Source organism: Helicoverpa zea, chromosome 7, assembly GCF_022581195.2.
Source record: "Helicoverpa zea isolate HzStark_Cry1AcR chromosome 7, ilHelZeax1.1, whole genome shotgun sequence".
In the NCBI taxonomy this organism is placed as follows: Eukaryota; Metazoa; Arthropoda; class Insecta; order Lepidoptera; family Noctuidae; genus Helicoverpa; species Helicoverpa zea.
The window spans coordinates 2669371-2695504 of record NC_061458.1 but is presented as its reverse complement, the minus strand read 5'-3'; the positions used below and the strand labels follow the sequence as shown (position 1 = coordinate 2695504).

General features: G+C 35.0%; 1 protein-coding gene across 1 annotated transcript in view; it reads left to right on the top strand.

Moving 5' to 3' along the window:
* The window catches only part of LOC124631685 (acid sphingomyelinase-like phosphodiesterase 3a), a 92025-nt gene extending 67204 nt beyond the window's left edge, over positions 1 to 24821 (top strand). The window contains exons 3-10 of the mRNA XM_047166223.1: positions 3055 to 3123; positions 4624 to 4783; positions 5140 to 5342; positions 7643 to 7800; positions 14079 to 14250; positions 17922 to 18034; positions 21456 to 21637; positions 22150 to 24821. Coding sequence (XP_047022179.1) covers positions 3055 to 3123; positions 4624 to 4783; positions 5140 to 5342; positions 7643 to 7800; positions 14079 to 14250; positions 17922 to 18034; positions 21456 to 21637; positions 22150 to 22375 — 1283 coding nt within the window. The 3' untranslated portion in view covers positions 22376 to 24821. The remainder of the gene's footprint in view (positions 1 to 3054; positions 3124 to 4623; positions 4784 to 5139; positions 5343 to 7642; positions 7801 to 14078; positions 14251 to 17921; positions 18035 to 21455; positions 21638 to 22149) is intronic.
* The last annotated feature ends 1313 nt before the right edge of the window (positions 24822 to 26134 follow it).

The following is a 26134-nucleotide window of genomic DNA, read 5'->3' as shown; positions in this document are numbered from 1 at the left end:
ATACTTATTTGGACTAATATGTTATGACATACAGACCTTTTACAACCAAAATCCGTCTCTAAATGTCTTGATTTAGCCTGTAACTTGTGTAAAGAAGAAGTGCCTATATTTTTTGCTATAAAATTAAATTCATTCAACAAAGATAAGTTACCTCCCTTTCATTCTAACTTTTACTAAAAGATTTTTAAATAACAAAAAATATTTAGGTATATCTAATAATCACAAATGTAACCAATAAATATCAGAACACTTTGATTAACAAATTATATTATCATCAGGCAAATTATCTGTAACACAAGTTCCGCCCACTTTGACTCCGATTACTTATCAAGATGCACTGAAAACGATCAAAGGTAAACTTTGACAAAGTTTGTTCATCGATTATTTTAATCTATGCCCCAAGTTTGTAGGTAGATAACTTATTCTTTAAAAATATTGGTTTAGTTTTGAGATTTTTATTTTTTTATGAGCGGTTAAAATGGACAGCGGTTTTCTAGTTATAAGTGATTTACGTTAATTTTATGACGAGAGAAGATTGTTTGTAATATTTTTCAGCTTTACATAAAGTTCAGTCTGCTCATTCAAATGAGTGTGGAATACTGGATTGCTTCTGCTACGATTTTTAAGTCAGTTGGCAGTTTAAGGCAACCTTTCACATATCGAAGATATTATGTTTTGGGAAACTCTAGGCCTACCTCTTCATGAAAAACAACCGTGATATCATTTAGTGATCAAATTGTACATACCTACCATTCATCATTAACTTTTTCTTCTAAGTCACTTTTACTCACCTTACACCATCTTAACCAAAAATGAGCTACAACATAGTTCACTAAATTACTCTTACTCCCAAAACGAAGACAAACCTTAGTAATAAACCTCTATTGTTTATACCACCTTGTACCAGCATGACTTGGCCAAGCAAGAGTTTATAATGAACTTCGGAAGTACCCGCTATTGGCCGCGATGACTGGCACTTATAACTTTGTTACTTTGCCAAGCTATGTATTGCTAGAGTAACACTTTGTTGCTTTGAAATTGTCTTATGTAAGCTAGAAGTTGTAGATCTATTACAGACATTTGAGCCATCACTGTCTCCCATTTCTTTTCTTGATATTTTCTGTATTTAACAAAACTTTTGTAGAAGTTAAAATACTTTGTTTAACCAGTCAGTGAGCTTGAAATGTCAAGGCATGTTTGATTGTCGTTCTGAAACATACCTATAGCTTAATTTTGTACATCAAACTTTAACAGCCAGTTTTTTCATCAAAAGTTAAAGCCAAAGTAAAAGTCAAAGTAATGTCTAAAGTAAAAGTAACGGTCAAATTCAATTTTTCTATTAGTTTTGCTGTCACTTTAGCCTTGAAAAAACGTATTTGACCGTTACTTTTACTTTAGACATTACTTTAACTTTAACTTTTGATGAAGAAACTGACCGTATGTCTTTAACATGATGGCATTATTATGTACTTATTCGATTTTTGCATAGTATGTAAACGCGTCTAGAACAACAGACTCCGTACTCAATGTTTGAATACAGAACATGTTCATCAGTTGACTCGGGGCGTCATTAATCAGCTGTTTTTGCACCCCTAACCCGATGCGGGTATACAGATAAATTCCGACGAATTACTACAGCATGATTTTCTTTTGGGTAATCTCCGGAGACGGGGAAAAACTTGAGTACTTTCTTTGCTTCGGATAAATATATTTTGGTCTAATTGAAGTTGAAACAAGGCGAATGAAAATACGAGGAATGGATTTGTTTTCTCCATTTCTTGTAATGGTGAGATTCCGCCTTAAATTGTTCGTACACATTTGTTCGCGAAGGCGATCTTTGTAGGTACCTACGTATCGCTGTGAGACCACGCTAGCATATTATGTTCGTTTCGAGCACAAGGGTTGCAAATTTGTGGATATTTTAGAAATATCCGACATCGAGAAAGATTCTCGAAATAAACATGCAATGGCACAGTTTTTTTTCTCATATTTTTTTGAAGATCTGTTCAAGTTTTGGGCACGATATAAAAAAACTCCTTATAAATAGTTGGTTGTATCGGCAGATGTTTTTGACTCCTTAACCTTTTGGCCTTAACAGGCATGAAGCAGTCTCATTCAATTCATAATTGGGTTTACTTAAGGCAACTTCGAGCATAAGTTTGTGGCGTTTGCGCTTATTCTGAGAAATTGTATCTTTGAGCACAAACACGTGTTCTGTATAGTCCTGAAACCGCTTCCAGTTAATCCCAGCAAAGTTCAGTCTGATAAACAATTAATTAATTTACTTTAGTTTGAAGCTGATTTTAAGTTCTAGCCGTCAATACGGACAAAAACTTATTATTGCTGAAAGACATACATAGATAATATCTTTACAATATAAGTAATTTTGAATCAGCTATGTGGCTGCCTTATTTGGTAATGACTGTAACTGGTGAATGCTAAGGTACTTATTTTATATAATACAAGGTGTTGATTTGCATTTGTGCCATACTTCGTGGAGGAGGACATAAAATACGTGAATAATCGATTGGAATTACAGTAGACGGGAACTAGCTAATATGCACTGCTTTTTTTGTCATTTTAATGTCGTAGCATTTCAGAAGTAACCCAATTTTATGAATGAAAATTATGAATGATCGTTGCGTATGCTTTGTGTTTGCGTTTGTTTGAGGGCGCAGCACGGTTTTAAGGCCAGTAACACACGTGCCAAGTTTAAAATACGGCTAGATGACATTGAAGGAATTCCGAAAAAAAAAAAAAAAAAAAAAAAGTACCAATATTTTTGTTGATTTGGGTCGAGAATCATTAGCATAATTACGTCCTTGAATATGGCATGAATGCAAATCAACAGCTTGTATATTGCAATACACAAATTACAAATACACTGCGGCTGTAATAAAGATTTGAGCTATTTTGATAGAATTTGACGGCTCACCATTGTTACCATCTTTAAACAATTATGTCTCATATTCCATTTGGTCTACCCATTGACTGATACCCTGCATAGCATGAAAATATTTACTATCACTAATCTAATCTTTTTCCTTGTTCCAGGATACTTTTGGCACATAACAGACTTCCACTATGATCCCCTCTACACATCGCAAGGCGACACTAGAAGACGTAGGTATAAAATGTTAACTATTTCTAAGTTAAAGTACTAACATCGGTTAACGATTAACTTGTACTAGACTGTTGAACCACAAGTTTGCTTGTAAGTTGCAGGTTACTTGTTACCGACGGTACGAGTTACAGGTAAGGTTTGCTAATCTGTTGCTTACGTTGTACCGACGCGTGTTGGACGTTATTGAAGTTACTTCGATAATAGATATCTGAGGTGTAATGATTTTTGAAGGAATTTTCAACTTAAGTGTCAAATAGCAATAGAATAGAAATAGTATGGTTTTAAAAACTAAAAAAATACGCTAGTCATTATTGTCATCAGAATTCAGAGTGTGTGCAAAATTTGATCCTAATCGAAGACCAAGAAGTTGACCAAATTAAGATTCCAAGATTTTCTTACATACATAGTTACAATTGAAGCTAATATAAGCGTGTTAAAAAGATGTGGGTCATGATTTAAAGATGTAAAGACACTTCTCGCCGAGTGGTCACAACACTCTTTCAACAGAGAAGGATGGATGAGTATAGGAGAAGCTTTTGTAAAATTACAATAGCGTAGCGAATAATCATAACGTTACTAAAATTCTGCTTCTGGAATGTATCGAATTCTCTCCATAAGCATCGTTAGCGATAGATTTGAGCAGCGCTGATTGCAATTCGTATCCAATTAGCCACATCATTTTCAATTCAGGCCAGTTTGATTGTGTCAGCTTGGTGACGGTAATTTGTATGCAAAACATTGGTTTAATTAACGCGTCGATAGCACTCGAATCTATCACTAGATACCTAGGACTGTGACCGACACTATTTTTGAAAGCCACTTTGTAAAAATAACACTAAAAACAAAATAATGTCTGGACACCTTTTCACACACGGTCGGTTAGCCCCAACATGGTGATACAAAGCTGAAATACAGTTTTCGTGTGTAGGTATTATTTTCTGTCCATTATATTTTTGTTATAAAAAGTCCCATGGTCATTTATAGACTGGCAAAAGGATGACGGCACGATTTACTGTGCTCGTTTCTAATAGAGTGACTTCTTTCTTCGTTCACGCTGCACCCGCAGTGGAAGCATTCAGACATTATTATCTACTGATACACCCATCTTTGTCCCTTCTTAAGCCCTTTACTTACCAGGGCCGCGGTAACTCTGTCGAACAATCCAACAGCCCCGAATCAAAATCTAACCAACAAAAGAGATCTAACCTTCTTACTGTACGGTGGTCTACCGTACAGTAACCGCGCATCACTGGTAACTGTCATGCACCTTAACACAATAGTAATAAGCGATTTTTCTATAAAACTGTTACCACTGACCTGAAGTTGACTGTACATTGTCGAAGAGCTGATGAACGGAGCACGCTTCGGAAACTTTACTGACTTACCCACTTTTGTCTTATTTTGAGCTCTGTTTGGATTAGGGCCGTGGTACCTTTATCGAACAATCCCCCAGCTCCCAAACAAAGTTCAATAGAAATCTAACCACCTTCTTACTGTAGATTGTCGAAGAGCTGACGAGCGGGGCAGCTCAGGCCACCACCGGGCGCTGGGCCGCTTCGGAGACTACTCGTGTGACAGCTCGCTGGAGCTGATCGAGTCAGCTGCGCGGTATATGCGCACGAGACATTCTGAGAACGTCGAGTTCGTGTTGTGGACTGGGTAAGTTCAGTATGATAGTTGAAGGATTATTTTTCGTGAAAATAAAATATTTATTTATTCTTTGTCTATTAACCAATAGATCATGTTAAAATATCCCTAAAAGATCATAAAAATAAAGATAAGATGTTATCTACAGCCTAGTTTGGCCATCAGCCCCTTGACGTTATTCATTTTGCCTTAGTATATAAAGAAAAACCAGATCATGGAGTGCTAAAAAGATCCAATATTCGCTCTCATTTATAGTCACCAAAAATTTTTAGACCCTTCAAATTTTTTTGGTCAGTGGAAGATTTGACACATGTCCTTATTTAACCAAAAACCCTTCACCATAATCTAACATACCCATTACCCCACAGCGACATCATCGCAGCCCGGTACACAGGGAACGAAGACGACAAGATCCAAGCCATCAGAAACATGACGGAGCTCCTCAGCAGGACCTTCAGTTCCCACTTCGTGTTCCCAGTGCTCGGTCATCTGGACCCGGCACCATCAGAGAGCCTGACTAATATGTGGATGCACTGGCTGCCTTTGGAGGCGTTGCAGACTTTTAAATATGGTAAGTTTTGATGTAGATGGAAATGCAATGTTACTGCAAGATCACATTTGGTCAATATTTTTGATTTTGTGTCGGAAAAATATGAGTAAATATGCTTAAAATTTTTAACAAAATTAGAAATGCTAATTGTAGACACTAAGAGAGGTTACGCTTTCCAAAAACAAGGTCTTGAAGATCTTATTACGTTAGCATATACGCATATTAGTAAGATACATGGCACCTTTACCTGCCAAAGATGTTATTATTTCATTAAATTCACGCTCAGCTTCCCCGTTTACTCATCTCAACACAAGACTTAAAACTAATTTTATTAGAAACCAAACTAAAATACATCAGGTGTACCTTTAATTATAAAATAATAACATCCTATTATATGGAGGTAAAATCCTATTAACGCCCGCTTTCCCGCCACGTAGGAAACTATATTTTAATAAAGCCCGGAAGATAGAAGACTGTTATTATAATCCTGTGAAATAATATTCTCAGCAATCAGGAGAGCACATCTCTAGGATATAAACTATGTACTAGATCTGTGGTTCTCAAAGTTTATAAGAAAGTGAGAATTTGCTCTTGAATTTTTGAAATGTTGTTTTTAACACTCGTGTTTCGCTTTACAAACATGTTGAAAAAATTTGTACCGAAGATATTTTTTCAATTCAATTCAAATTCAAAAATTATTTATTTATTTTCTTTTTATTTACGATATTATCATTTATTAGCCATTAAAATAGACTTTACACAGATAATAATGATTGTCTAATCTATATATCCTACTAATATTATAAACGCGAAAGTTTGTATGTATGGATGTTTGTTACTCTTTCACGCAAAAACTACTGAATGGATTTTAATGAAACTTTACAATAATATAGCTTATACATCAGAATAACACATAGGCTACAATTTGTAAACATATTGTTCGAAATACTAAACCTGCGCAGACGAAGTCGCGGGCACCAGCTAGTTAATTATAGTCTATTTAAGACCCAACATTAATTACCCCCACAAAGCCCACCCAAACTTTGACAGCCACTGACCTGCAGCGACTGCAAGCACAGCACACTTTTAAATATGGTGATTGTTTTGATGTCTTTAGACTGGAACGCATAACTTTCCTGCCATCAGTTCTAAGTTACTGGCTCAGCCCGCTTTATAAAAGTTAAAACTTCTTCCCAGTCGGGAAATAAGAAACACGAAGTTTGGGAGCTGTACCTATTGGCTGCTTTTGTTTTCTTTATAAATGCAGTGTTGTTCCTTGCTCCTTGAATTTCAGTTATCAATATTTGATGGTGGTTTGAACTTTAACAAGTGGGAAATTGAATAACGTTTATTGTTTGGCATTTGTTTTCTGATATTTGTAAGCATTTATTTTCAAAATAATATTAGCTTTCTCTTGTAGTACCAATGTAACGTTTCTAAGTTTGTATGTATGTACTTTCTGATTAACGCTCAATCCTTTTCTATGAGAGAGGCGGCTTGTGCCCAGCAGTGGGACGATGAAAAGGCTAAAGATGATTCATTTGATAGTGTTGGACTGGGAGTTTTAGTACCTATGTACCCAATGTATATCTCGATCTACCATTAGGTACATGTCTTGGACCATACTTAAATGCATCTTACTTTTGTAAATACTCACTTTTCTTTACATAGCTTGTATTACATATTTATTTTTATTACATACCGTTCAACCTGTGCAGGTGATATTTATAAGGGCACCCCTCTTCACTGAAGTAGGTTAACTCAATCATGCGAACCTTGATTGTAATAATCAAAGCGGATACATGACTGCTTCGATAATATCACTGCTTCAATGACATTGTAGTTGATTAGAGGTATGATGATCATCATGTTTTTGTTTTATAACATACTTAAACAGCTATAAAAGGTTCTCATCATAGATTTTCATCTCTCAATCATAGATTTTCACAATTGCTATTTCTGGTAGAGATGATTTTTATACATAAAGGGCACTTTTTTAACGTTAGCGTATTTTCTAGGTGTAGAGAAATCACTGTAGAGAAAAGTGGAAGGCTTTGGGGGAGGCCTTTGCCCAGCAGTGGGACAGCATAGGCTAATTAAAAAAAAAAAAGAGAAATCACTGTGAACATTTATCACTCTTCACAACATTTATGCGTACACAATGCGATAGGTTTATAATTTATGCAAACTGCAGGAAAACCAAACAAAATAGTTTATTTCATCAACATCAGAACGAAGAACTCTTGATTGTACGAATGTGTGTGTGTATGTATGTGTTTAACAAATAAGTATAACAGACTTACTTTACTTTTTCCCAACAGGTGGATATTACACGATAGAGCAGAAACAAAGCAAGCTTCGGATAGTGGCGCTGAACACGAATTTGTTCAGCGTCCGGGATTCGAACAGCCCTCAAGCCAAGAAACAGTGGGAATGGCTGGATTCTGTGCTGGAAAAATCTATCACTAATAAAGAAATGGTATGTACTTTTTAAAAGAATTTGAATATTAAAAATGTCGTTTTAATATTAGCGGATTCCGCGGGTATCCGCTCGGATAGCAAAAAATTGAGTTCGAATCGGTCAGTCAAGGAAGGCTTGTTCGGTATGGCAAGGGTTGTTTTCGAATCGGTCAGTCGTTAAGGCTTGTGGTTATTACACGTACAAACGCGGAAAACCCTACAATCCGCTAGTTTAAAAGCGGTTTGAGGTTTATTGTGATTAATTTTTTTAAACAATTTTGTCTTGAATTATTTTTTAAGGTACTAAATACCGAACCTGAGGTCCCGAGTTCGATTCCCGGTTCGGTCGCTATTTGTGTGATGGGGATGGTTGTTGGCCGTGGTCTGGGTGTTACAATATGTATTTATAAATATTTAGCTATATGTAGTTTATCAGTTGTGTCAACACCCATAACAAAAGTTATAGAAAACCTACCGAAATAAATTAGCTGCCGATTGGCAATAAACTACGTAATATACAGCATTGTTTTTGGAAAGCAAAATGTGATTATCTTTGTTCTGACATGCCAATAAATTGTACTTAAATTGTCTACAACCAAACTATAACTTCAACAGAAGTGTTTTAGGACTACTCAACAACAATTAAAAAAATAACAAAGCACCTACTAACAATAAACCGTCTTTTTAAATCTACTAAAACGTGGTGACTAAAATAAAGTTAAAAATATAATCCTATTTTATTCTATTTCCTAGTTGGAATAAACCTACAATTTCAGCTGAACAAGGAAAATATTATTTCCTAATATCATGTGAATAATCCCATTCCACATTATTTAAATTCATAATGATTTTAAAAATTCACATATTTTTTTGCTTCGTCGTATTCTATTGTGTTTCAGTTACAATAGATTTTTAAATATTACACACATTTGTTGAATTAAAATATATTTATTTGGCGTAACAAAATAATTGCTTTTTCATGTTTTTTTTAATTCAGTGAGTTGAAATAACAAAATTTAATATTAGTTTACAATGATTTCTGTTAATTGATTTTAATTATTTTTGTTTGTATATTTATTCATTACAATGAAAATAAATTATTACATTTTTGTATAGTTTTGTCTTTAAACATGCGTAGTTGAATTTTAATATATTTTTTTAAATAAAAAGTACCTATTGTTATACCAATGCAGTCTTTTTTTTGTTGAAATGTAAAAACATTTAAGTAGAGCTTTAGAAAACAAGACACCTTTCTCGAAATTCCTTTTTACTACCTACTTTATCAAAAGTAATTCTTAGTAAGATATAACTTCAGTGAACAATACACACGCACTTTGAAACATCTTGCACTGTAAATCCACGAACATGACATTATCAGTCCCATACGACACAAACAAATTACAAACACAACAGCATTTTGTAAGCTACCTTCATAAATATGCGCACTTCAGACCGACTCCGTTTCAAAACTCGGATTTAACAAGGAGTGCTACCGTTACGGTACCGGATCAGCAGAACTGTAGGAAGTCCGGCCAGGTTAAGTCCGGTCCGGCACGGCCGCCGCCCCGTAATAAATTACAGATTAGAAAATCGTTAATCTAATCGCTTCGCTGTGAATTGCTGAGTGGATTTTTAAGAACTGTTTGCTCAAAGAAACGGGTGGATTAAAAAAGTATTGTAAATTGTTTATGATTTAAATAATCTTTTGCAGTTAAAGACCTAACCTAAAGTTAACTTTGAAGGGGTATTTTTTTATGACGTAATGCGTATACTTAACTTCATTTCTTTTTGAAAGTACCAAATTGAGATGTACTTTAGACGTTTCTGCTAGGTGTGGTTACGTCGCTCAAGCATTATCCTCCATGCCCTTATCCTAATTTTATTTTGGAGTCAGTACAGCATGTCTTCTTATTCCATACTCTTGTATCTGACATCATTTCACAACTAACATTATCGTCTTTCCGACGATCCATCCATCTTCTTTTTAGTCGTCACCTTCCTCTGTATTCACCCACGTCCAAGTTCAAGACCTTCCCCACTAAGCCTTACTTCTCCGAAATACATGACCATCTTACATTCAATACCTTCTTGATACTTGAAACCTAAGTAAATACGAATAAATTTGCAGAAGTCACCAGGTTTCTACGTATTGACTCCTTAGATACAAACAAAAAAAACGACAAAGTAACCTTTTATTCTGCGAATTGAAGTGTCACGGAGTAAGGAAAAGTTATCAAAGATGTCATAATGCAGGTAAATCAGGCACCTTCTTCTAGTTCAAATTCGTAACATACGTATGTCCAAAACGATCAGTTACGAGTGAACTAAAGGGCGTTCCGGTTCTTTGAGACGGTATTACGAGTAATGGTCGGGCCCAAAGAAGGCGTATGAGGGCGAAAACCGTCCCTTGCCTCCCGTACACCCGCGCATTTTGGCGCGCTTCTTTCTTATGCGATTTTTCGTTATGGCACCTCTGCTAGTCTTTTTCTTCTCCATGGTCAGAGGTTACCACTTCTTAGAATCCTAGCATCAACGCGTGCTTTGTTTGAGCATGTTTTTGTCTCTATCTGATTACCGTAATTCGACAGGTGTGTGACAGTGACAGGTATATAGTGGGAGAGTAAATTCGATTTATCTGAGACTTAATTTAGGGCACGAGGATCTTATTAGGTTAAGGTTGAGTGCTTCAAATAATAATAATAATTAGCTTTCGCCCGCGGTTTCACCTGCGTCCCAAAGGTACTACTTACTGCACCTGGCTGAAGAGTAGCCTCTGCCCTTTCTAAGGCTGTAGATTTCCTGTGTATGTCATTTAAATCACTTCAGTAGCTTTGGCATAAAAGCTGGGTATCGGTGGAAGTGTAAACCCAATTAAAAAATATTTTCCTGTTATCTAAATAGGAACTGTAACACCCCAGAAGTATTAAAGCTACCTCACCCAGCAACCCATCAAAACTAAAGTTTCTAAAGATCCCGTATTTTAAAACCGCTAACATTTTAAAGTACTTAATACGTTTAGGTAGCGGAGTTTCGTACAAACCAACTGATATGAATTTCTGGTCCACAATTATGAATCATTGTTGTTGAATAATTCACTGCTGCAAATAGAAATTGTGTGCTTTTGTGTAATGGGCGACAGTGAATCAAGTACGAGCATAATTTTCTATGGTTTTGAAGGTGCTTTCATGTAAATTCGTGTGGATGTTTCCTGTAGTTTTGGACATGCAATGTATGTATTGGCTGTTAAGGGAGAATTTTGAAATAATGGTTCTTCATGTATACCAATATTGTAAAGCTGAAGAATTTGTTTGTGTATTTGCTTGATTCAATGCGCCATTCACAGAAACTAGTTAAAAAGCTAGTTAAAATGTAAATGGTTGTAGTTGGGCTCTTTTATTATTATTTATTATCTTCAGATCTCTTCAAGTATCTTACATTGCCTTCCATTTCGTTTTGAAGGTCTGATTTGAAGCCTGAAGTATGTGAAATAGGTTTAAAACATTTTGATGATTTCTATGTCACTTCACAACGGCAAAGGTGTTGACGAAAGCTGATGTTTTTTCCTGATGTCAGTTATTTAATAAAACGGCTAGCTGAAATGTTAATATTCTTACACTTACACAAAGTCGCAGATAGAATAAAGAGGAACAAATTCACATAGTAAAGACATAAGGCTTATTGCTTACGTGCCGATTTACCAGTCAACTTTTATCAAAGGCTGCGACAAGAAACTGCTCAAAAGACGCCATAATTTCGAAGTCACAGAAAACACAAAGGAAGTGAAGAAAATACTCAGTATTATTTCGATTCATAAATACATTTTTTCTTGTAAAACATCAATCTTTGTCGCGTGCGTGATTACTGTCAAGACTGGTCCCTTTTTGTATAAATCATACGAGTCCGCTAATATATTCCGAATACGAAAGGTGACGGAATAATTTTCATCGTGAGAAATGTTTGGGGGTAATCGAAAATTTACGGTTAGTGACTTCGACAAATAGACTTGACATCTTTTTCCTTTTATTTTTCTTTGTATGTTTGGTGAAAGGGATATTTTTTGATGTTTTATTTTTGTGTAATTTTATAAAAAATATATTTTCAGATGAATATACAATACCAATGTAATAACGCCACGTACGACCTGTGACGGGATTATTAAATACCCAGATTTGTTTCCAGTAAGGAAGTATCACCAGGAGTAGCTGAAGCTATCTTTAATCCTCAAGTATCTCAGTAGTTTTCTTTGGACTTGGGTAAATCTATGGAGAGCAGCAAGTCTGAAATATAATAATGCACATAAATCTGTGGTGTATAATTACAATAAAAGAAAAAAATCGCGCATTATTTTGTAACAATAATAACCGCAGAATTATTATTACCACACATTCAATTACACACCACTAGACAGAATCGCCATTTGAACACAAACAAATATCAATACTAACACCAATAGCTCTCATTACAAGCAAAACCTTATCAATTTATTGTGATGACGTCATAAGGAGAAAAAAGGTTCACCAAATACCAACAAAATCAAAGAAACGGGGCTTGTGACGTCACACTTTCGCGAAATTCAATTTCTTCCAACCATAGTGTCAATACTTTCTGAGCTGGGATTTAAAGTCAATTTTATTTATATACATATAGAGTATGAAATTGTATAAATGTATTTTTGTTAGCTTTGGTTCTGTTCTGGGTCTTTTTTTGAGAGGTTCTTATGAGACTACAGTTGGGTTTAATGCTGTAAAAACGAAGGGTGTAGTTCAAATTGGAAATTAAAAGTTGATTTATAGATTTTACAGAGGTATAAATGTCAAGAAAAAGTATGAAAGAGGGAGACATGCTGCGCTTAACTTAAATAAAAATTACATAGTATTCATAAACAGATCATCTTCGTAAAATTCAATATTTAATAACAGGAAACGTATATATCTCGTAAAAAAAATACAAACATTTTACAGTTTACAGCATGAAATATAATAATATTAATTCGGCACATATAATGAGAAGCAATAAACATTTAATTATAACAGCTTAATTTCAAGCGCCTAGTTTATTGCTAGCTCCAAACGAGCTTGGACATTTACAGGGTTAAAGCCATGGAGAACAAAATGACTAGCAGAGGTGCCATTACGGAAAATCTCCTAAGAAAGTAGCGCGCCAAATGCGGGTGTACGGGAGACGAGGAACGTTACTGTCTTCGTCCTTATACACCTTCTTTAGACCTAATAATTTTGTAATAACAAAAATCGTTGACAGATATCTCAAAAAACCCAAACGCGTTAATTCACTCGTAACTTATCGTTTCAGTCATGCACACCGTAGGTATTTGACCTAGTAGAAGGCGCCTACCTGGCCTGCACTATGGCATCTCCGCTCTTTCTTTACTCCCTGATTAAAACCAACGACTTCCATACCAACTGTGTTTTATGCTCACTAACATTTTAATATCCCTTAAAATTTTATCAGCCATCTCCACCGTCAAAATTAAAGTCTTTATACCAAAATTACGATCTAAATAACCACTTTTAATCAACGCTTTCCGACCATCTTGGAGTACACTGCAGACTTTTAGTCGGCCGATAGTTGTTTGGGCTCATAGATCAGTATGACGATGATGGTAGTATAAATATTACAAAGATCAGGTATTTAGCCAGTATCAGATCGACTGAAAACTTTGATTGGTATCAAGATTTTTTAAAAACTTGTAACGTTATATTAGCTTCACTCGTAACTATGTTACATGCATAGCTAGTATAAGCTTGTTAAAAAAATTGCCTGACATCTATTCTCTGCCAACTATTTAGTCTGCAGAATACTTGGTACTCATACTTAGAACTTTCTAGAAATCTATAAAGACGCTTCCTCCTCAGTTTAGCAATTTTGTCTCTGAAGCTCGTGCGAGATTTTCAAAGTGTCAGTGGAAGATAAAATTTTATGCCCGCATATAAATTCGGGGCTAATAGAAAAATTTACGTCACAAAACTTTGTGCAATCGAAGCTTAGTGCTGGTAACACTCGATGTTTCAATAACTTACTATGGTGTTGCCATTTTATGTTTTATATTTTTATTTATTAGCAAAGGTAATTAAGGGACTTTTATATAAACCTTTGTAACATAACAATAGAGGTGCCTTTAAATTAGACTTCAACTAGGCACCCTAATATTTTTGAACAAAAACACTAATGACTGTTTTTTGGAAGTTTTCTGCTTACGTTCCTACTCTTCTATCTGTATGAAAGTCCCAACTACATTCTTAATTTGAATTAATCACACATTTTTCTCTGTCCCACCAGGTTTACATTGTAGGCCACGCAGCACCAGGCTCAGACTCCCGTCACCCCTACGATATGTCGGCGGACGCCAACGCGAAGTATCTACGCATGGTCCGACGCCACGCCAAGATTATAGCTGGCCAGTTCTTCGGCCACCTCCATGCTGACACCTTCCGAGTTATCTATGATAATGGTGAGTGAAAGTCTTACCGAGAGGTACTGGGTTGCCCGGGTAACTGGGTTGAGGAGGTCAGATAGGCAGTCGCTCCTTGTAAAACATTGGTACTCAGCTGCATGCGGTTAGACTGGAAGCCGACCCCAACATAGTTGGGAAAAGGCTCGGGAAATGATGAGTTATAGTTCTGAATTACGTTTATGTTGGTTGATGTGCTCGCGAAGTACCTACGTATGGTTCGACGCCACGCCAAGATAGAGTAAGCAATGTAAAACTTCTATTAATTAAAGATAATGTTTTAATACATTCTCAATATATAAGTGCCTTACGGCATGCAAAGTATTTGTTGATGATAACGACTAGTTAACATTGACATCTGTCAACTTGTCAACTAAATTAACTTAATACTAATTTAACCTAATTAATTTAAACTAATTTAACCGAGACTATTTGTAACCTTACCTAGCCTTCTTCTTGATTCATTAATAATTTACCAGCTATTATATTAGCTTATTATATAGTAAGCTTATAGCCATAAAGGTGTTAGCTTATTTAAAACTTGATTATATCGTTGCAACCATCAACGTATGACGCAAGGTTTAATTTTCAACATTACCAATTTTATTTCTAAATCCTTATATTTCTCATAACTTTAATATTTCATCTTACCAACTACAATTTCCTAGCTTTCATACTCATACTATACGCGAGGCGTTGGTAAAAATTTCTAAATTAAAAGAAAACAGTGTGTGTCAACCGCGTATGTTCTTAGAAGTGTTTCCCATCTGTACGAGTGGCCCAGTAATCCAATTTTACTCTGTACAGTTTTGCCATTTACTTTTAAGGAAAGATTATTTTTGCTAGTGATATATTTATGTGATATCATAAAAATTGTATAGCTTTGAACCTGCTCCAATATTACTTATCACTTATTATACAATCATAAGTTAAATCCAAACCGCAGATTTAAATTAAAAGAACTTATATCTGACTCTCAAATCCAATAGGTTAATAATCCGACAAGAGCTGTTAAAACTATGCAAAAAATATGTTTTTGTTTCTCTAATAAATAGACTAGAAACCAATTAATTTTACAACAGCGTAAACAAATTATATTATCAATGTAAGTTTTGGAATGCAGATACCCTTACAAAAAATATAATTTTAATTAGGAAATTTTCATATAGTCCCAATAAATCGGACACAAAATATGAAATTATGTATAACATTACAGCATTACTATAATGAAGATTATATAACATACTAGCTTTTGCCCGCGACTTCGTTCGCGTGGAATAGTGACTTCGGCAAATCTGCGCCACAGGTGAGAGAGCTTTTTGCTATATTAATAGCAACGTGTGGACTCTCAAACCCTGAATATCTGTGGGAAAAATATAAAAATGATATGGCGGATGACATTTTGCGTAGATTTCAAGAAGGGGACCCAAATATTTCGTACAATGAGGTAATTTACAATGACGCTCTGACCAAGGTTGAGGACCAAGTGATAACTATCACTGGTAAATATTTGTCCGATTTTGGTATGAGCAGACCTCAAAGAATTGGGGAAGTCAGTAATGATTTAATGCGAGAGCTAAATTATGATCCAGTTTTGTTACAGCAACAAATTACAGAGGCCCTTCCACTTTTAAATCCAGAACAAAGATTAGTCTTTGACACAATAATCAACAAAGTTGCCAGTGGCGAAGGTGGTTTGTTCTTAACTGCTGGTTTGGGATGAATGTACGATGGCCCATAAAAGAGCAATCGAAGCACTTCATCGCACGATGAAAGACATTAAAAACAGTCAAGGTATTATGGGAGGAATGGTAGTTCTATTGGCTGGTGACTTCCGGCAGACCCTGCCGGTTATAGCAAGGGGCACACCGGCAGATGAAATCAATGCCTGTTTAAAAGCATCTGTGCTGTGGACACATGTGAAAAAGGTTTCACTGTCGACGAATATGCGAGTATTACTCCATAATGACTGTCAAGCCGGGCAGTATGCTGCTGCTCTTCTGAAGATCGGCGAGGATCGTATGCCTACCGACTCCGAGAGTATGATCACGCTGAGCAGCGAATATAGAATTATCTATACTCCGTTAGAGCATTTTCTTTATAGTAAAACTTTTATTATATTAATATTAATTTTTTTACACCTTTTTACTGTTTATTTACATTTTTCTGATGGATTTTCCGATGAATTAAAACAATAACATGAACCGAACACGTGTAATGACACCATTGCGCGATTAACGCCATCTATCTACGGAGCATAGGAACAGCTCGACATTTGACCAATAGGTGGCACTGTATGTCCGTAATAAATTTTATATTTTATTTTTATTTTTTGTAATAAAAACTATCCTATGTCCTTTCTCAAGTTTCAAACTATGTCTGTACCAAATTTCACACAAATCGGTTCAGTAGTTTAGGCGTGAAGAAAAGACAGACAGACAGACAGAAAGACAGACAGACAGACAGACAGACAGACAGACAGACAGACAGAGTTACTTTCGCATTTATAATATTAGTTTGGATGATTCCTTTATTTATTTTATCATTTTATTTTGAATTCGTGACTCCGAAATCCGATATTAATTAAATAAGTGTCGGCGAGTGTTCGATGATTATTTGCTGTGTACACTCCCGAATTTCGGAAAAGCACCCAATAAAGGCGATGTATTTATTCTTTGGATATCTATTAATTATATTTTATCCTCTTTTTGTATTTGTATAATTATTTTGGGTGTTCCATGACAGCTGTCTTTTGTTTTAATGTCCGTGAATTTTCAATAATGGATTTCATTATTATTGAAATGTGAGTGTTGTATTACATACCAGTCATTTTCAGTCATCACCCGTATCGAGATAAAATATAGCCTATGTTACTCGGGAAGAATGTAGCTTTCCAACAGTGAATGAATTTTTCAAATCGGTCCAGCAGTTTCGAAGCCACTGGGGTACAAACAAACAGACAAACATTTCTCTTTATTATATTATTACTTATAGATAGGTAACAATACTTTATCCGATTCCCGAATAAAATAGTATAGATACTTTCGGTAGAACTGTTTTTCTTTACCATTTATAGACGAGACAGCACTACAGTGCTAATTAAGTAATAACAACAACGAAAACCAAGTGCATTTCAGCAAAAAGGCATCACGTTTTATTTGCCTGAAGCCGGAACGTCCGAATAATTACCGTAAACCGGTTAAATATACGGTTTATCGACTACGAGATGACACTTTTGGTAGCCGATAAATTGCGAAACGGTGTCCTGGTAGTTGTCATGGAATTTACCGAACGAAATTAGTGAATTTAGAGCGCAGTCAAAATGTTTTATGGGGAAGAAGTTCGTGTTAAGTGTCGTGTGTTTTAAAAAGGTTATTTTTGTTTTCGTAATGGCTGTGTTGAATAAAAAGAGATGGGTTGACTACCGTGCGTTATACTTTCAAATTCTAAAATAGAACATCTCTTCTTTTGCTGCTGTTGTTTTATTTATTATGATTTTATTTGTTTAACACAAGGACAGTTTTTGGCAGTAAATTATTTAACACCTTGAAACGAACGTACTAGTAAGTTGTGCTATTAACAGGAGCAACGAAACGACTACGCCTATCGTTCGAAAGACCTATCGAGTTAAAAAGGACAATTTAATAAATGATTTATATATTTTCTCGTAGATCGACCAGTATCATGGACGTTCATGGCTCCGTCAGTGAGTCCTCACCGCGACCCAGCCGACTCCTCCAACCCTGGACTTAGGCTGTACAAGTTTGACACCAATACGGGAAAGGTTAGTTTTTAGGGTCAATCCCCACTGAAAGAGCAGCGGCCGGCAGCGGCCGTAAATGCAAGTGATTGAGCGCGAGCGCGGCGCGGCGCGGCGCGGCGCCTAGTTGCGCCGCGCCGCGCCGCGCTCTTACATTGTCCGTACTCTTACGGCCGCTGCCGGCCGCTGCTCTTTCAGTGGAAATTGACCCTTATTGTATCACTACTCTCACGGCCATTCCATTCATATTGTATCTATGTGTGGATTTGCTGACTATACTTATGTTACTTGTGTGAAGCTAATGTCAAACTCTATCGCTAGTGACGAAATCCATAGATAGACAGAGTATTGAGAACGGCGGTAAGTACTTACTCCAGAATCAAGCACGCTGCACTGTGACGCATTCAATTGTTTTTTTTTCTTTTCTACTAGATATAGTAAACGGTGGTAGCAAATAATATGTAATGTGTGAATATTCTTATAATGTCCGTGAAAGGATTTTTTGGAAAAAAACACTTGTCTCGCGTATTCACATAATTTTGATCGCGAACAAATTAATGTGCGCGAACAATTTTGGTGAAATCTCACCATAAGATGTTAATTCGCCTTTCAATAAAAAAATAAACCGGCCAAGTGCGAGTCGGACTCGCGTACCGAGGGTTCCGTACAAATGCTGTATAGATAAAAAGTGAGTTTCGCGCCAACCGCTCAGTTTAGAACAATCATAGTTATGGTAATTTCGTGAGAGTCAAAATAGTTAATATTTTTTATTTTATAATATAACTAAAATAGTAGGCCAGTACCTTGTAAAAGTTATTTTATTGAAGTTATTTATATACAACATTTTATAGTCATCATTCAGAAATCTGATTGAAAATAACTAATTATGTCTTAAAGGTCATGGGGCATATCTGACCCGCTTTGTAAAAAGTGGCGGACATGAATCAAAGTAGTTTTAAATCGTGGAGAATGGTATGACGTTTCTTTGAATATAAATATTTTATTAAAATTCCATGGAGACGAATGTCCAGGATCGTTTGAAAAATATAAAAGACAAGCAGTTTCAGAGGATTGTACAGGTTGCAATGCTAGTTTTTATTGTTAAAGACATTTCATAAAGAAGGAAGGTGCCAATCCGGATGACCAGGATCTGATGAGGATCTGGAAACCCTGAGAAATCGAGGGCAACTCTTGAATATTGTAGGCACGCATCGAGTCATAACCAGACATGTGAGTGTATTTTTGAGGGTACTGGTAAACAGTGAAGGTTTGGAGCTGATTTGATTATGGAGACTACAGAGAGTCAAGGGAACTCCCGAACGGTATGTTGCAACTACCACGTGTTTGGGCTTATTTTATTCGTATTGGCGAAGACTTTCCACAAAGATAGGTTTGACTGCCATTGTGGGATCGACAGCTAAGATCAGATATAGTTATGGGAACTCCTTTACAATTTATAACGTAACCTTGTGTTGGAGCTTATTTTATTTTAGGTGATGAAAATTCACTACTAACTTGGGTTAAAGCAGCCATTGCAGGAATGGGATCTTTTATTTTTGAGGGATTAATCACCTAAAGAGCCCCAGTTTCAGGTTTTTTTCGAAACCGCCTGACGACTTGTAGCTGTCGAATTGTAACAACGACTTCTAGAGAGTAGGATTCGGGGCTGCTGGCTTTACGTTTCTAGAGCCTTGACAAAAGTGTAATTCTGTCCCTTTCTTTGTTTTATAAAGTCGGCATTATTTTATTTTGTAGCATTTTACAAACAAATCCAACTTCAAACATATAAAAAAGCAACAAGAAAACAAAAGCAAGAAAGAAATTAAAAAGATGTTAGGTGCATCGGTCTAGAAGTCGGTGTCTAGAGGATGCATCTATATTTATTTAACCACCGAGATCTAGACCGATGCATATAAACAGTTTTCTTGTTGTTTTAGAAGTTGTTTTTTTTGTAAAAAGATTTATTTTTAACTTTTGTGAAAAGTTCTCGTCAATACGAATAATATAAGCCCAAACACGACGTAACTAAAACATACCGAGTTCTCTCGACTTTCTCACGTCTCCATCATTAGATAAGCTCTAAACCTTCACTGTTTGATAGTATCACCAGACATACATCTGAGAATCAAGTTTTAATCCTATGCATGCCTACAATTTCTGATAGTTGCCCTCGATTTCTCAGGATTTCCATCATCAGATCCTGACCTGATGACAATGGAAATAAACGGCGAGTATACTCTTTCACTACAAAGAAATGATTTCTCAAATCCGTCAAACTTGGTCGTTTAAATTCCCCATTGAAATGAGGAAAATATTTGATGTTTACACCTGATTTTCTCTAGATTCCCATGGTTCACATTGATGCGACTAATGCCATAGTAAATCAGAGCCTTTATCATTATACTGTGCTATATTTCGTTCGTATCCGCCGTGGGTATGGTTTTCATACTAAGGTGCCCAATGACCTTTGAATGATTTAAAATTTTTCACAGTTTAGAGGCCATTATATTTAAGAAGTGTTTGATATGAATTTCACTTTTTATTCAAAACTTTAATATCTCTACGCGTTCATGTGAAAAAGGGTAGGCAGTAAGTTTATAATTATTAAAAAAATATTTTATGTAATATTTCATGTAAGCAAAAATAATATTTTAATATTTTATGTAACTTCAAATTTATCATTTTCGCAATTTTTCCTTTATCTGTACTATATAACGTTGCTTCGTGCCGAATTTTAAGATTCTGAGTTCACGGGAAGTACCTTGTAGGTTTTGATTCCCTAGCGTGTGACGGAAATTCGTCTAAGGTGTTGGTAAAACTGCTGTATCTTTTGATCGCGTTAACTTAGAAGTTTGATTTTTTCATTGCTTAAAGGGACAATAGACTTAGGTATTTGGTATAAATTTCAATTTGGTACCTTTATTCGTTCGTGAGAAATAAGGTAGTAAGTTTCATTTTATTAAAATATTTTTATTATATTATATAACAAAAAAAATGAGATTTTCGCAATTTTTCCTATATTTGCATTATATAACAATGCTTCATGCCAAATTTCAAGATTCTGAGTTTACGGGAAGTACCCTGTAGGTTTTGATTCCTTTGCGAGTGTCGAGAATTTGTTGAAAATATCGACATAATCGGTTGTATCTTTTGATTGGCTTGGCTTAGAAGCTTGATATTTTCACAGCCTAAAGGGACAATAGACCCGAGTATTTCATGTGAATTTCAGCTTGATACGTCCACGCGTTCTTAAGATAAAGGGTCTTGACAGACAGACAGACAGACAGACAGACAGACAGACGGACAACAAAGTGATCCTATAAGGGTTCCGTTTTTTCCTTTCGAGGTACGGAACCCTAAAAATATACAATATACAAAAATATAAATATCCAATAGAACAGGTAATGTTATTTGCCAGATATTTCATCATTCTTTTCATCCCCAGGTGTTAGACTACACACAATACTTCTTAGACCTGGCAGCAGCCAACAGGAACCTAGCGGAATGGACGGCGGAGTACAACCTGACCCAGTACTATGGGCTGCACGAGGTCTCTGCCATGTCACTGCACAATCTTGCCGATAAGCTGCAGATTGGCACGCCGCATGAGACCAATATATTTCACAAGTAAGGGAATATCTTATGAATCTTATATCTTAATATTTTGAAAAACATTATAATTGATTAAAGGAAAATATCTCGAGGAAATCCTGACTGTAAAGTCTGAAATCACCAACCCGCCACTGAGCAAGCGCGATAATCAACGCTCAATCTTTCTCTGGGTGAGAGGCCTGTGCCCAGCAGTAGGACGAAAAAAGGTTGATGACGAGACAATTAAATACAAAATTAACAAACTATTTTGCAAAAGATGTCTTAATAAAAATCTAAATTAATGTTGGCTGCATTAATTTTAATTTTTTGAATCTTCAGAAGAACATAAAACTTATTTAATCGTAAACGGTGTTAAATCTTAAACAGTTCCAATACGTCCTTTGACAAAAAAAAATAATACACCAAAAATATGACTCCATTTTAATACTCGGCTATGTTTACTTAATGTCATAAATGCATTGTAACATCCAAAATATGATAACCCTTATGTTAATAGCATTAAAATCTAAATTCAAATGTTTCCACAGGTACTTACGCGCGTACCGCGTTCGACACGAAAGCTCGGAATCCTGCGATGGTGCTTGCGCCCACCAGCACTTTTGCGCTATAACGTGTTTAGAGCACGTTGCTTACCGCCAATGCGTTGAAGCGGCTGCAAGCGCTTTAGCCGCTGCAGGGGACTCGGCACCGCTCACGTTACCGCTTTTCAATACTTTAGCGTTTTTAATCGCTTGTGTCATCGTTGTTATGTAATTTTGTTTACAGGAATGTTCTGGAATAATACTGTATTTTATTGAAGCGTGAACATGATAGGTTTAATATCGTAAATATTTGATATAGGTGTCGAAAAAACTTGATAGTAATATCAAGTTTTTCTCTACCATTGCAGTGTTAAGGTTTTTTTAAGGCGGCTTGTTTCAATAAAACAAATGAACGTTTTTGTTTCCCATATTTATCAATCTTATTTTCCCCGTCCATGCTTGTTTGTCGAACTCAATAATACTTGTATGCTCATTTTTTAAGGTAAATTCACAAAGAAAAGTGGAATTACATAAATTTTCGCTCAGACACGTGCTACGAACACATTGTGACGTCGAACGTTTGAATGCCTCGGGCGTTTCCGCACCGCTCAATCCGATTTGACGTAAAAATAATGTTCATTTTTTTATTGTGTATTCAAAAATTATGTTATTCTTTTTCGTTTTATTGTTTTATAAAAGTTACTTTAGTATTTTTTCTTGTAATGTTTTATGAATTGTATTTGGAATATCGGTTATTCTAAAATGGAATTATATTTTTAATAAATAGTAATTACACCGAAAATTTATTAGGATTATACCTACATTTGGTTTTTGAAAATGTTTAAAAAAAAGTATTATGGATAGCTCCAAATTTAATGTCTAACATGATTTATGAAACAAACGATTGAACTGTAAACGTTCCAATGTATTAATAATTTTCCACTTTTTAAAGATCTCATATTTGACATGTAAATATAAATGTGCTTCAAAAGTATTACAAGGCTACTTTAAATTAATTTGGGAACCTTCACAGAAGACTTAAAAAAACATATGATAATTGTGTGAAAAGCTTATTTTCTTTGGTGACTTAAATGCTTGTCAATGTATCACAAATGGGCAATTATCAAATAAATCCCGCTGTAAGTGCAAAGGAATGGTGAGTCAGACGTTTACTACCTAAAATCTACCTACATATGTTCCGTCTGGAGCCCTTCATTCAACAGGGCCGCGGTAACTTCTTCGATCAATCCCGCAGCCTACAGTTGTACTTACAAAAGATCATAAAGGTTTATCTTCTAAGAAAACTATTACATACATGAGCCCAGCCCAGGTCAAAAGTATACACTAACGTCTGAGAAGTTTCTCCAATTAATTAAAAGTAAAGTTAAAGTAGTTCTAAGTAGGTTTACAATGAGCAAAGTATAATGAGATAGCTCATACGGCATTTGTGATAAAGCTTGAAAATACGTGAAGTGAATATACTAGCAAATCTTTTATTATTAAAAATAATTGTAAAAATAATGCTTTAGACTTTCTAGTAATTTAGAATTATAATTAAAATTAATTGAATTAAATAATTGACGTTGTAAAAATCGAGACTGTAAATTATAATACAACATTTAGAACGTTATTATAAAAAGTAATTTCAATTTTGAATAAAAGTATATGGTAAAATCATTTTGTACCCGATCCGCATTTGAAAATGAACCTTATTGTTTTAAGTATAGACTATGTTTTTCAGTAAGCTTGCTTTGAATGTAAAATCGATGTATTTTGTACATAATTTAAATGATAGGTAGAATTTTTATAAGTAATTGAAAAGCTAAAATCGACATATTTAGAGGTATTAATTTATAATGAAGTCCTAGAAAATGTTATGAACGATACTTCTTTGAAAGTTTCTCATCTAATAATTGGACTTTCCAATCCAATTTGTTGTGTCGTCATTTTAATTATCGAAATAACTTTGTTTAATTTTGTTCATTGCGGTTGAGTTTAGACATAAAGTGTACCTATATGCGCCATATTTTAGGCGTAAAATGTGATTTTATTTTAGGCTAAATTAAAGTTTCAATAAATGGATTTTAGTGTCAATATTTTTTTAATCATTCTTACATTCATTCTTCAATTTTAAAATAAATCAGATAATTATGTTCACTTCTGCGAATAATCCAAATTCAATCGAAAAAATATTTCACTAAAAAATCATCTGTAAAGTGATAACCTAGAAATAAAATTGATTATTTATTAAATATTATTAATTAATAGTAATAGAATTAATGTTAAAAGCACTGTAAATAATTACAAGTGTAATTTAATTTTTAAATTGTAAATGAGGAACAACTAGTTTGTAAGTGAATATTGAAATGCTTTTCCAAATTATTTTATTGCGGAGACCAAATTAATTGAAATAATTCCTTGAAATTACAGTTGAAGGCAAAATAATTTAATCGGATTACTTAAAATGAAATCCAATAGTCATTAATTCTTAATAACAAAATATTTAACTGATTAATCAAATTATTTATTCGATTATCGATAATTTTGCACTCAACTGTAATTAGTAGAGAAGTTTCGTAGCAAAATGATATTATTTTAATTTCTTAAATTGTATGAATGTTCCCATATTTGTATCGACTGGATGTTTCAATTAATTTTTAATAAAGAATTGTAATCAACTTGTTCGTTTTAATGGACTTCCTCGAATATTTTGTAATTTGGTAATTTCATAATTATCCTTCATCACATTTAAACAGTCGAACTGCCAGGCTCAGACCTATTCACATAAAAAAAAAACATACAGGCATTCATACAGAATTGAAAACTCCTCAGTCTAGGAAAGTCGGTTTTAAAAAAACAGATGCCAATGAGCGTTAGTCTCATTTTATGACCAAGACGATTTCAAAGCCTTAGAAGGCTCTCCTTCAGGTTTCTCGTCATCTGTTTTACTTCGCCATTGGTTTATGTTATTGTTAATGTTACAGCCTTTTTATCGTCCCACTGCTGGGCACAGGCCTCCTCTCACACGGAGAAGGATTGAGCATTTCGTATTCGATAAAGGCCCAAAAAGTAAATAGGTATTATAAGTTTGAAAAAATACTTTTTGACTATAGCATCTGCAAACCATAACACACAGATAGCTGAAATAATCGCCCAGTACCAACTTTAAATAACACCGTACACCGTAAATTCGGCAGTGTGTCATTTCAGCTTAGACGAACTTTACCTACTAAGTGTAGGTATATCATTAGGTATACATCATAGGGTATAATAGGGTATACTATTAAGTGGATTTCATTATCCTCCTGTCACATAAAATTTTCCTATTCTTCTATACTTTTCCGTTTGATGTAGGTAATTTCACTACAATATGGGTCGCTCGAAACAATGAAAAGTTACTTAAGTACCTCGTTCTCAACCAGCCATAGTCTTCCATGTCATTTGTCTTCAGTCCAGCAGCCATAGTCTCTTAGGTCGTTCCATGTTCAAGAAGAAACAAAAAGACACCCGGATATGAAGCGAAGATAAATAAAATTGAAAAGTAATATCTACCTATAACAACCACACACTCAGATACGTACTCAGATGATTTGAAATACGTGACGTCACCAAATCCTAACGGATTAACTCCATCCCTGGAATTGCGGGAACAGTACCTGCACACTGCCCACTAAAAAGTTGGCCGACAGTTGACCCGATAGTTGGCAAAAAAGTATACATATCTTTATTTTATTTTATTTAAAAAACACCTTAAACTATCTTTACAAGATCTCTTATCCTAATACGACAGTTAAGAACGGAGCACTATTTAAAACTACATTATTTACAATCATGGTATTACGTCTAAATATTCAAACAAAGTAAAAATTACCTTGATTAAATTATCTTTGTTCCAATCTAAGGCTGCTTCCAAACCAAACTGACTTTCAGCCACCGAATGTGAGCGAACGTTACGCAGTACATAATATGTAGTATCTCCATACATTATTCA